The sequence below is a fragment of the Diadema setosum genome, chromosome 17, assembly GCF_964275005.1.
Source record: "Diadema setosum chromosome 17, eeDiaSeto1, whole genome shotgun sequence".
In the NCBI taxonomy this organism is placed as follows: domain Eukaryota; kingdom Metazoa; phylum Echinodermata; class Echinoidea; order Diadematoida; family Diadematidae; genus Diadema; species Diadema setosum.
The window spans coordinates 26,714,190-26,727,518 of record NC_092701.1 but is presented as its reverse complement, the minus strand read 5'-3'; the positions used below and the strand labels follow the sequence as shown (position 1 = coordinate 26,727,518).

General features: G+C 38.6%; 1 protein-coding gene across 2 annotated transcripts; it reads right to left on the bottom strand.

Annotated features, from left to right (window-relative positions):
• Positions 1-3,414: 3,414 nt before the first annotated feature.
• LOC140240444 (exosome complex component RRP4-like) lies at positions 3,415-13,304 on the bottom strand. Of its 2 annotated transcripts, none has more exons than XM_072320213.1 (8): positions 13,177-13,304; positions 10,257-10,358; positions 9,756-9,801; positions 8,863-9,018; positions 7,887-7,955; positions 6,347-6,526; positions 5,382-5,513; positions 3,415-4,914 (listed from the first exon to the last, which is right to left on the bottom strand). In XM_072320213.1, exons 1-8 carry the CDS (start codon positions 13,293-13,295, stop codon positions 4,834-4,836), a joined length of 885 nt encoding a protein of 294 aa, XP_072176314.1. In that variant the 5' UTR covers positions 13,296-13,304; the 3' UTR covers positions 3,415-4,833. The 2 variants fall into 2 exon arrangements, with proteins under 2 accessions (XP_072176314.1, XP_072176315.1); XM_072320214.1 differs by having other exon boundaries at positions 13,052-13,189.
• Between the last annotated feature and the right edge of the window lie 25 nt (positions 13,305-13,329).

Genomic DNA, 13,329 nt, shown 5'->3' with positions numbered 1-13,329 from the left:
TTCCCTCCCATAGAGATAACACGTCATAGCGAAAATAGAAAAAGAAGTACATATGACCTTTGACCCCACTTTGCACAGACAAGATGGCATCTGAGCAAAAAGTGGTTATTTTATGAAATGATCCCTGTAACATGGTCTTTACGTGTGCAAAATATGGGAAAGATAGGACATGTATTCACCAAAATACAGGATGAAACATCTATGACCTTTGACCCTAATTTACATACCCAAGATGGCGTCTGATTAAGTCGTTGTTATTTTATGAAATAATGTTCGTGACATGAACTAAATATGTGCAAAATATGGTGGTGATAGGGTATGTTTTTCTTGAGTTATTGCACATAACGTTGCAAAAAGAAAGAAATATTTCAATACATCGAAGATAAACTTTAATTTCAAGTAAGTTTTTTGACGTGATCCCGACATCGTATGAAAAAACGAAGGGCACATTTACGATAGCCCAAAGTCTCAGCTACAACATATTAAAATCTGGGAAAAATTCACCGAAGCATAAGTGAGCTTGTGCTCGAAAAAGATAGTCATGTCAATTTTCACTTCCAGAAAAACTGCTCTCCCATAGAGATAACACGTAAACTGGTCAAATTTTACAAGGATACTTTCAATCCATTTTTATGAGGTGATGACGTCATCCAATCAAAAGTTTGTAATAATAAATATGAAAGAACATTAAATAAGCTACAACATACTGAAAGTTAGGTGAAAATCGGCAAAGGATAAGTGAGATACGATCGAGTGAACTTGAATTTTGAAGACGTCATTTTGAAAATTTACTTTTTTTACTTTTTTAAGAAATCTGATATCTTTTAATCATTTTGTCAGTATCGCCAACCCATGAAATGATATGTACAACTCATCAGCTTTCAAAATATGTAAAGAAAATGGGGGGTCACCGTCCATCCTGACGAGTAAAATCGGATTTAAAATTGGCGGTTTTTTGGCATTGTTGCACTGTATATCGCCATTGACGCGCGCGCGGAATTTCAACTTTGACGGGCCCGTATGACGTCATATTGAGTCGGATTGACTTGAAACTTGGTAGAAACATTCGTTGACATTTCAGACATCCGATACGTGTGAAAAAACGGGAAATTTCTATTGCATATGAGCTGTGCGTGCGTATATGCGCGCGCGCGTACGCGTCCGTCGATTTTTTCTGAAATACTCCAAATGACCTGAAACGTGTGCAAAACAATTTTGAGCTCGATTGGAGCATGTTAAAATTTCAACGCGCGCGTACGCGCTCGTTTACTATGAACGTGACTAAATTTTATGAAATATATCAATAGAGCTTGACTTGAACCATATGATATGTAAATTTCATTGAGAAAATCCATTCCATTAATGAGATACGAATGTGAACGTGTTTTCAGACAATGACGTCATAGTGACGTCATGGTTGACTGATCACAGTGATACATTAGATCTGTCGTCCTTATGACGTGATACATATATGGTATCAGTTTAGAAGTGATAGGTGAATGACTTTTTGAGTTAACCTCTGCACAACATTTGAGGAGAAAGAAATAAAGAAGAAGAAGAAGAAAGAATCCGTACAGATACAATAGGTGATCCGAGAGGATACTCGGATCACCTAATAATCGGGACTAGCGCTCTCACATCTGCTCCTACTGCAATTCGCTCTCTCTTTCAATGTGATGTCAACAATGAATTTGTGTACCTTGAATTGGAGCAGCGAATCAAAATGCAGTGTAAAACTCACAATTTTAACAGCAAATAGTTTAAAAACACGCTGGAACACGCTTTAATGGAGTACTTTATTTGAAAGATCAAAATATCCCTTTATTAAAAGATAGAAAATTAACATGCGGAAATGTGCGCATTTTAGAAAAAATAATGTTTTTAAGAGGGCCTAATTCTTATTTCCTTTCGATTTGCGAATTACGAAGAAACTAGAAATACATGTTAATAATAGTGAATTCTTTCCTAAACTATTCTAAATCGATTCGAGTATTTCATATAAAATTTTGCGGTGAAATAAAGCTTGTAATTCAACGAAAGGTGAAATGCGTTCTTCGTCTCCGAACTTCGTCTTGCAACTAGAGCGGTGCCGAGCATGACTTCAAAGCGTAAATGGAATGCTAGACATCCCATTGTAACGCCTTAAACCCAAACATGTATTTGCATGAATTACGAAGAGTTGCCACTCCATCTCTGTAACACCTCCCTGCACACACAAACACGCACACACAGTTGAACAGTTGAAATTTCACCATGCAACTTTCATTTTCTTTCACATACATTGTATCACACACACACACATATAAAAAGAGATGCCAACTTGCACTGCCTTTAACACATTACATACTGTAATACAGACAGGCTTGCTAACAAGAAAGCATGCTTGATGCTGCTAGTATGATGTAGCAAGAACTTTAAAATGCATGCTATAGAATTCAATTGCATGTACTAGGTGTTACAAAAAACATTTCCCACTTTTGATCCTTAATAGTTCAAAAACTATATATCAGATAACACTGACATTAATATGAGCAATAGCTTAATAGTGTACAATTTTGTTGGATGCAATTTTAAAACAACAGCATAATTCAGTTTCATCAAATTAAACATTAATTTTTCAGTTAGGTTTCAGATTTTGCTCTATTTTCAACCCTCTGTACAAAACTTTAACTTTGCACAGAAGTCAATTGGTGTGTATGGGAGTGTGTAGTTGACACCCAGACAATGGTCCTGAACAATGACCAGGATTTGAATGCCCCATTATTTATTCATGAGAAATTCCACGATCACAGCTAGTCTTTATTCATTCTGAAATGTGGTGTATGCGAGCACATGGAAACATGTGCTTACTTTTTTCATGTGTATGCATTTCACCCTTTGCTAGGAATTCAGACTAGCAGTGCCCAGGGCAATCCATCATTAATCATGTGCCTCAGAACAGAGCTATGAACAGGTGGTATCCAGGTCCATTGTTCAGGGTCACTGTAAGTACACACTCACATACACATCATTAGTTCCAGTGTAAAGTTCAGGTTTTGTACAGAGGGTTAAAATTTGACCAAAATCTGGAACCTATCTTTGAAATTAATCATGGATTTCATGAAACTGATACAGGTTTTCATACTCAAATCACCTCCAACTAAATTGTACACTATTCAGCTATTACTCATATCAATGACAGTTTTATCTGATATGTAGTTTTTGAGCTATTAAGCATCAAAAGTGGGAAATGTTTTTTTGTAACACCTAGTACATTGTATAACGTGGTAGATAGTAAAAGATAGCCAGAAAAGGTGTACTGAATAATCTTCGAGTCATCATGGAACAAATTACTATGATTTGAATACATCGTCATGTTCACAACATTTTCACTCCAAATAAGGAAGGCGCAGACTCACTGCACAGGGCTTCTGAAGAAATAATACATTTTTTTATTTACTATCGGGACATGTACAAGCTATGAAAAAAAAAAAATAAAAAAACTAGAGAAGCATTTTGCGAACGCAGACAGCCACCAAGCAGCTATAATTTCCATCAATGACTTTGTTCTTCCATAGAGATCAGTGATTTCCACCCATATGTATACATATCAAATACATGTATAATGCATGCTGAAAATCGCCTGATTTCTCAATATAGAAGCCTTTTGTTATGTCATCAACCCTCAGCTGCGTTGTACGCCTCGCCCTAGCAGAAACTAGAACATGCACTTAAGTGCGCATACGAAACCTCAAAAATGTGCAGCTTGAACTTCCAAGTTCATTGACCCTACCTGCCAAAATATCAAAAATCCTTCTTAAAATCCATAAAAAATTTCCAGATCACAACCAAAATTTAATCATCTGTTCCTTGCATCATTCTCGACCTTTCCTGCAAATTTCATCCAAATTCGTTTGCAACTTTTTGAGTTATTTTGCACACAGACAAACAAACCAACAGTGATTAAAATATAACCTCCTCCCTTGGCAGAGGTAACAACCAGCAAAAGGTGATGTATATACATATACATATTAAAGATGTTACAAACAGCAACAAACTTCCTTCAGGATAGAGCGTTTGCAACTTGAGAGGTGACTAGTCTTCAGTCAAGACCTGGGATGTCAACTCTCAGTTTGGTGGGAATAGTGTTCAAGATTGTTTGGTACAAGACTGTGCATGAATTTCAGCACAACTATCATCATCTGTACTTGATTGAGAGTTTGACTCCACAGAAAGAGTCGCTGTGAATGAAAAGTGTTCCTCAAAAAGAAGCAGACCAGTGAATATCTGAAATAGGTCACTTTTGGCAAACCAACCTCTAATCATTTGAATAAATCCTGCCATCTCACATGATATTCTACACAGAACTTTAAAACAACCATCTCGACCAAGTGACTGACATGTCCAAGTTCCTCTCCTGTGTCTCAGCCCATGAGAAGACCCAAACTCCTGTTGTGAATTCATAACATGTATAAAGATGTCAACAAAACATGATGTCCTATTGTATCCTCAGGAGAGTCTTGGAGGCAGAGTTTCTATTGACAGGAAATGAAACAGGAATCATTTCACGGGACAAAATGAGTTAAGCAGGACTCCTCATGCCCTACCGTGCTCTGTCATGCTCTGACGAGACTGCAACAGCTCTTTCACGTTGTCCTCATGCCGACACTTGCAAGCCGACTCACTGACATGCAAATGGTGTTGACATTGCTCTTGTTTTCTCTACTCAAATTTTCAGAAGCTGTAGCTTCACTTTTGCTTCTTCCTTGCATGGCACATTTTTGGGGGGTCTGTCTGTCTGTCTCTCTCTCTCTTTGAGATGGGCTTTCCTCCAAACAGTCATCCTGGGATGGTCTACGTGGTTTCCATGGCAAGTCTCTGTCTGACCTCCAACACAATGGCTTCCATGACCTCCGGCCGCAGCAGGTCTGAAATCTGAAATGAAAAAGAAGGAACGAGAGAGAGACCTCGACGTGTCACATCAAGTCCGAATAACTCAATAAAATTTGCAGAAATTGAATTAGATCAAATAAAGTCAAAATAAAATTTACATCAAATCAAAAAAATGTAATACAGATGTTGACTACTGGTACTACCTCATAGGAAGTACTGTCTCGTATTCCGTTCCAATAAGTCAACATATTTATGAAGTTTGCAGTTCAGTGGACTCCCGTTATAATGAAGTCCTCGGAACTGGCAATTTTCTTTCATTATATAAAAATTTTGTTATAACTGAACAAATAAACAATAAAATACATATAACACTAGTAATACTGTCACTTTGAATTTTCATTTCACTGTAACCAGAATTCCGTTATAACCATGTTCACTATAACGGGAGTGCACTGAATTTCTTCCTTGTAATGTACAAACATGGCATAGGATGGTGGGATGACCCTTACAGCAGAATACTGCATTGACGCCTCGTACGTGTAGAATATACTGGTGTCGTAGAGCATCATTTTGTGGTCCGCCAATCCCACAATGCAGTTCCTAAGTCGGGCAAGAACCATCCTGTCCTCTTCGTGTATGGGCTGTGCGAATGAGACGGAGCACAAAGCATGATATACAATTGTTGTAAGTATCAAATCCTCAAAGAGCATGCGGTAATTATGTACACTGATTGTGGATGGGTAGAGGTGTTTTCAGAATATTATACTGAACAAAACAAAATCAAGGATGATAAAGCAGGATTCAAAGATTAACGAGAATGAGAAAACAAATAATGGATCACAAGTTTCAAGTGATATTTTCTTGTGGAGATAATTGCATCCATTATCGCAATGAAACCAGCAGACACAAAAAAAAAAAAAAACATCCCTGAGTAAATGATTTCATTTTAGAAATGAAATCAACAGAAGCTTTGTATTGAGGCTACACTAGAACCCTTGACATGACAATGCTAGTTTGCTCTTTCAGACAGTGGTGATGATATTTTTCTGTCCAAAATGTTATGCTTTTATAAGTTTCCTCCTGTAATGTAAAGCAAATTTAATCCCAGTATCAAAGTCCACATTATCCACTCCTATACAGCATCACTTGCAAAGCTTTGGAGGTTGCCATCTCTAACAAGCACTCTCATTTTTTTTTTTTGCACTACTGTAGAACATTCAATCATTTGCAGCAATGATGAGCACCAGTGAAGTTAGACTGACCAAGCCGAGGCTGAGAGAAGCAGACAGATGGGATTTTGAACCCTAAATCCTGTGATCTAGAGCAGCAACACAAACCAATGTACCCCATAATGCTTATTTTGCTGCTAACATTCACTGGATTATTCCTTGACAGCTGGGGTGGACTAACTGTAGTACCACAAACCCTTATCCCTCAGTGTAGGTGGGAAAAGAAAAGCTGCTGTGGAACACACCTGAAGGTTCTGCACAAAGCCCCCGTCAGGGGCCACGTCCTCCTCTGTCGGTGTCTTGCTGATCCAGACGTAGCCATTATTGCCCAGGATGACGGACGCTCCACACGTCAGGTTGTGGAAGTGGGTCTTGCGCCGCTTCACCAGCGAGGGCGACACACGGACCATGATCCCCTGCCCGAGCTGTGAAGAGGAAACACAATTTTCACAGATGAACAGAAGAGCAATAGATCATACTTTTTCCATGGTACGGGTTTGAAAGTAAAACAGCCATTCCTCATTTAGTACTGCTAGAGGGGTGATGCTCTTGCTAGCTCTCTGGTTACAAAGAGAATAACCTTAAGTTTGGCAAAATGTCAATAGAAAGAATATCTCTTGAATGCTACTGTTGTAGTGCAAGCAACAGCTGACCACAAAAACACTTTACACCAATTACTACCTGACAAACTGCTCCCCTTCCCCCTTTTGATGCAAGTGTTTCACCTCTCTAGTGTTCAAATGTCGAGTCTAATTATACAGACCTTTGAAACACATGTTATCATACACTGCACAGCTTGCTCATGATTCTCTGTATTTAATGCAGTTTTCTCACAGAGCTGACATCCTTCCTAACTACAGTCAACCTTGCCTAAGTTGAATCTATTTCGACTGTAGAAATAGCTTTGACTTAGAGAAAATTCAACTTATGAGGGATTAAAATCAAAAGAATATAAAGAGAAGAGGATGTGAAAAGACCTTCGACTTAGGCGATTACTGTAAAACAAGGAATGTTCCCATGCATCTTAAAGGTCCAGTATACCTTTGGGAGCAGTGATTTCAAAAATGTTCAAGATATCACATTTAATGCATATGTGTAGGTCTGTTGTATCATAAAACATCCTACCATATGAAATATTTGCCATAAAACCTAAAATATAAGGAGCTATCAGGATTTTTCTCAATAAACCGTAACTGTATACGGTTTAGTCTGGAAACATTTTTATTATAACTATTGTTCACATTTTGTGTATTTAACAACACTTAACATCCATTATACGGATTCAAATTTTGACAGTGGTTGTTTCTATCCCTAACTCACATTTTAGAACTATTTTAAAGCACTAATGCTTTCATCTGCAAATGGTAAATTATGCCTTTAATTTCGCGAATTTCGCGAGCGCCAAGATTCGCAAAATTAAAATGCACGTGAAAGTTCTTGTCTACACTATATGCATTGAATGCCAGTGGCAGTTTGTGAAAATTTCATGCCGCAAAAAAAGCTGTCGGCTCCAATTCGCGGAAAATTCATGCCGCGAATATATCACGTTTTACAGTATTCGATGTATGCTAGGTCGACTTAAGCAAGGTTGACTGTAGTTTCTGAAACACCTACTCAAATGTCTGACCTGATGAATCTCCATAAATGAATGATCTTTAACCCTTGTTGTGCCAGGGACTTTGGACAGTGTGTACAATGCTGTGGGGTTTTCTGTGCCAATTGGCAGTCAAAGCAGACAAAGGGTTAATTCACTTGACGGCCTGTAATTGGAGTTATTGTCCGTACCTTGCCATATTTCAGACTCCTTGTGTGAAGGGACAAAGCGCCATCTGAATACACTGACTGCACTTCTGCCTGTGGTGCTGTGGTCAAGGAACACAAACTGCACACGTTGTATATCAGTCACGTCTATATCATGAATTCCCAAATTGGTGCATCACCACCACCACTATCCCATACAAAAATCTTTTTCCTTATGCCTTCCTGTCAGGGCAAAACTCTGCATATCAGGTACTGGAAAACTTCAACTACCATTAGCAGAAGAAAGAATGCAAAACAAGCAAAAACAACAAATAAAAACAAAGCAAACTTTGTCAAATTGAGAAGCCTTTGATACAGACATATTTCGTTATGCATGTGTATTAAAGCGAACAAATAAACACTAAAAAAGAAGAACCAATAATGTTGCGGCTTGAATTATTATTTCACTGTAACTTGAATTTCGTCAAAACCGTGTTTGTTATAACGGGAGTGCATTGTATCGTAAATGGTGTACCATTGTCTTGTTCCATATTTGACATTTTATTGGTTCCTGTTTCCATTGAAAAATGACACATCATCAATCTTCATTGTACATAAAATTTATACTGCCAACAACCCCAGAAAATGTAGTACAGCTATAGTATTATTGTGATTGTGAATGACAGATCGTACAAAGCCCGCCGCACACTATACGACTCACGACCTTACGACTGACAGACTTTGGATCCGAAATATATCACAATACCCTCACAATACACACACACTTGTTTATTTCAGATCCAAAGTCCGTCAGTCGTAAGGTCGTGAGTCGTATAGTGTGCAGCGGGCTTAACCCGTTGAGGACGGACTGGTTTTGCTACAACACGCATTTCCCATAGACCTCTGCCCGAGTATACTCGGGACTCGTCCTCCACGGGTTAATGTGCAGTAAATCTCTAGTGTAGTAAATGTGCTTCAATGGAAGTTCCTCTTTAAACGCTAAAGTAAGAGTGAAGGATACACTGATGAGGTCTCCCTCTGTGAGGTACTGCCTCATCTTGAGCTCGTCCTCAGCCGACCTCTTCCTCAACTCCCCACCAGGGAGGTTGACAGCAGACAGCATGAGAATGGCGTTGAGCCTGGAGTTGACGTCCACCTTCCACCTCTTTTGACCAACCTATTGGGATTGCACAGGGGCGGGGGGAGAGAGGGGGGCAAATAAAATTATTAGCACAGTTAATAAAAAAAAATAAAAAAATAAAGTGCCAAAAGTGTGCATGATATATCATATCAACTTCATGAGGAAAATGATCTTACATGCCCTCCTCTGACTTCAACTCATGATAATCTAGATGGTGTAAGGCAACAGAATGCACATGTGCCCAACCGTAAATCATATTAACACACATGCTTCAGCAGTGTGACAGGAAAATGTTCCATAACCATTACTCCATTTCTGTTTTTTCATTATAATTCTTATTTTTCTTTTTAAACAAACAAGTGATACTACCTGGCATCCCATGGTACTTGAGCAAGAATGTGATTTGAAAGCAGAACATATGTGGTGTACATTACCACCTTAATTCAGGCAAAGTTAGAAGTGGCCAAAAGCACAGACGATAATTGCTACTATAATGCATATCTTGAACCTGCCAAATGTAACAAAGTGAATGCCGTCCAAGCCGTGTTTCACTTATCATTTCATCTCATCACATTAAACAAATCACCATAAAATTTACAGCAACATTGTAATTCTAACTCAGGTTCTATACCAATAATTCATGGACTCCACACCAACCTAAGTGTCTGTCTGTCTCATCTATATCTATCTATTCACCTACTTACCTATTTATTCATCAATCTATCTATCTATCCAACAACCTATCTTAAAACACATTTTAATATTCATCTCACCTCCCGTATTCTTCCAACGACAACATCTCCAACCTCTCCATTATACCTGTAACAAGGATCAAAATCAAATCGGTATTCACAAAACAATTCTCACTGGCTCTGGTAAAATTACTCTGATATTTCCTACTTTAACGGAGATAGCACAAGACATTAACAAAGTAAGAAGATGACAGACTGTGCGAGTAAGATAGATCTGGCACATGAATTTGTGATGACTTCTCAGGAAGATGACAGCTAAAGGGTGTACAAAAGACAGTGCAAGAAATCGACTTTAACTTCAAACTTACACTGCATATGAAGTGACCAAAATATTGCATGGCGTGCATGAGAAATGAACACTCAAAGAGACATGTGCTCAGCCTCAAATCCTTGTCAGAACATAAATCCAAACTGGACTTCTTCACTTTGAAACCATCAAAGATAGATTAGTTTGATATGAAAAAAAAAATAATAATGATAAATAAAACTCAAAGTTTCAAATTCACATTGTTGTATACAAACCTAGTTTTGAGTGGTCTGACACTGATGAGCTTGTTGACTGTTTCCACGATGCCAGCAACTGATGCAGTCAGCTTTTCATCTTCCATATACGTACCATGGCCTCTGCAGTGAAACAGGAAATCAAGAATGACATGGTCAATCTCTCACAAAAGTCAAACTGATGGCTATGATAACTGAGAAAGAAAAAAAAAAAATCTTCGACAACTGACATCCACACAAATTGATTCTTAGGCCTACTACATGTGTTTTGATAGAGGTTGAGATACAATGTAACCAAACCTGCCTTTCGATTTACAGTAGTTTCTTCTGGGCCCCACTGGTGTTCAAATTTTAGACAGCATTATGGTTGAATTATGGGCGGCTTGATTTACCTCAACTTACAAGAAGTCACCATCAAACTTAACCATTTTCCAAATTAATACTAATGGTTAGATATTTAAAGGACAAGTTCACCTTCATATACATGCAGATTGAGATAATGCAGCGATATATGTGGAACACATCAGTGAAAGTTTGAGGAAAATTGGACAATCCATTCAAAAGTTATGATTTTTTGAATTCCTGTGCAGTCACTGCTGGATGAGAAGACTACTGCAGTTGATGATGTCACATGCGTACAACAATATAAGGACAATATAAAGAGAATTCCACAAAATTTCATTTTTTGAAAAAAGTACCCATTCCCTCAACTTGTAACTGATATATGTTAATGGTAATATTACTCCCCCTGCCTTCTGAAAGAGGAAAGTCATGTGCTCTTCTATTATGCGAGAAAAGTGAAAATATGTTGAATTTTCTTTATAGTTTCTTTGTATGGTTGTACTCATATGACATCACAAGCTGCAGTAGTCTTCACATCCAGCGATAGTGAAACTGAAATTTCCAAAATTCATAACTTTTGAACGGATTGTCCAATTTTCCTCAAACTTTCACCTATGTGTTCTACTAATATTGCTGCATTCTCTCAATCGTCATGTTTATGAAGGTGGACTTGTCCTTTAAGTATCAGTATCACTCAGGACATGCTACACACACTGTGTCAGAGACACTCTAGTCTCAGACATTTAAGTTGTTGTTCATTTTGGTTTTTTCAGGACCGATATATTGGCGCCTGTGCCAAGGCCAGGTTCGACCTCCCGTGCCAAGGTTCGACTGTGTGCAAAAGCATATATACCCGGTACAGCACCCGCATCAAAGGTTCCACCTCCCGTACCAAAAGGTTAGACCGCACGCAAAAGCATATTTATTTTGTTTCTACGAGTAAATTTAGTCAATTTTACTCAGAAATCAATATTTTAATCTTTGATTTTTTTTTTCCTTCCCTCTCTATTCCACTTATACACAGGTCTGATGTTTGCAGAGGTTTCTCACTCGATTGAATTCATTATTACGTTTATTTTAGCTTAAAAGTATACCCATAAAGAACGTATAAATTTTCATAAGTTTTGTAGTTGTGTTGTGGTTCCCCACTTTGAAGGTGCCCGCTCGCTGGTGAGACGCTGTATTCGTGTAGCGTATTAACAGCGTCTGGTCGGGCTAAACAACAACAACAATTTAGCCATTATTAGCAGGTGGTCAAATTTTGGGCCATGCTGTGGTCGAATTATGGGCTGCTTGCATTAGGTTTCTTATCCTACATATAGTCATGATTATAGCAGGCAGTCAAATTCCATGAAGCCTAAGTAAGGCTAAGGGCGGGTGGTGGCTTGCGTTATTATTCGGACATTGATTGGTCAAACTAAATGAAATTCACTAGAGAGTAACTGCGTTAGTAAGCGGCTGTGCAGCCGTTCGCGGCAGGTACAGCATACACGGTAATATACAGCTAAACACGGCATTGCAATGTCACATGCACCCTACACATATACACACTAGCAATCAACAAAAACCAACTGATAAAATGGGCACGATCTCTGACAAAAGTGAAATTTTCTCACGTAAAACATATCGCATCCAAAATGAAATTTTCGGTACTTCTTAACATAACAGTTAAGAAACAATGGTCCAAGAAACTGGATTTTTTGTCGTTTTCTCAATGTTTATGGATTTTGAAAACATATCCTCACGTAAAAAAGAACTTTCGCGAGCCGATGTGGGCCGCCATTTTTTTCGGAAAGTGGATGTTACCATCGAAAAAAATGAGAAAAACACGAGAAAGACATCAACAACACCGCCAGAATTGCGATCTTGTTTGCGGCCAATGCATGTGCGCACGCTATTTTCACGTGCTTTCGCAATGGGAATTGGCGCTTTAAATACGCAATGTTCGCGAGACATGTGAAGGCTTTCAGCTACAGATCGCGGAGCACGCGCGTATTGCATAGGGATTGTACATTGTGCCGCAAGCAGAAATACTACGTCGCATATCGCCCTTATCGGCGAAAATTGTGCCGGGTTTTGCCCTGGTAAATCATGAAAACTGCGTTGGTCAATGGTAAATTTCTTTCATGAAAACAATTGCATTAATGAAGAATCTTGTCTATGATGTATGAAATGGTTGAAAATAATTTGCCTGATTTGTTTACAAATTGGAAAAACCCTTAACAATGCTTAAACTGCCGCAAACGGGATATTTACTCTACACTATGAAAATGCTATTAAAGCACTGAAATGAATGCATCTTATTTCCCATCATCATTCATACCCTGAAAAATGTCTACTGTGTGTAAATAAATTTTACTGTAGATTCTATGTGACCATTTAACTGTAAATAAATTTAATGTGATACAAGTCACTGATTATTGTGATGCTGACAAGAGTGGAGTGAGTGAGTGGTGTGCTCTCGTCCAACTTACACCATTCTCGGCTAATGGGACTGAAGTAAGTATTCAAACGTTGAACATAGCGCTGGCATGGCATGGTTGCCCCGTTTTTGATCAATACATTACCATCTCCTTCATCTCACTGAAAAATACGGTACCTCATAAAATCCGTGTCACTTGTTATGGTGTCACCTGGCGTCACCAGACGTTTCGGCTCTGTCGCATCCTGAACGACTTTGCGTTCTCGCGGGGCACTTATCCTGATCGCCATCGGCATCGCCTTGATCTGCTTCCTACTCGCTCGCACGTGT

Bases quoted from the DNA above. Each gene is read 5' to 3' on its own strand.
- LOC140240444 (XM_072320213.1), bottom strand. From the start codon at position 13,295: ATGCCGATGGCGATCAGGATAAGTGCCCCGCGAGAACGCAAAGTCGTT. The intron at 10,359-13,176 runs GTACCGTATTTT...GTTTCACTGCAG, and splicing joins AGTGACACGGATTTTATGAG to AGGCCATGGTACGTATATGG. The intron at 9,802-10,256 runs GTTTGTATACAA...TCCTTGTTACAG, and splicing joins GTCAGACCACTCAAAACTAG to GTATAATGGAGAGGTTGGAG.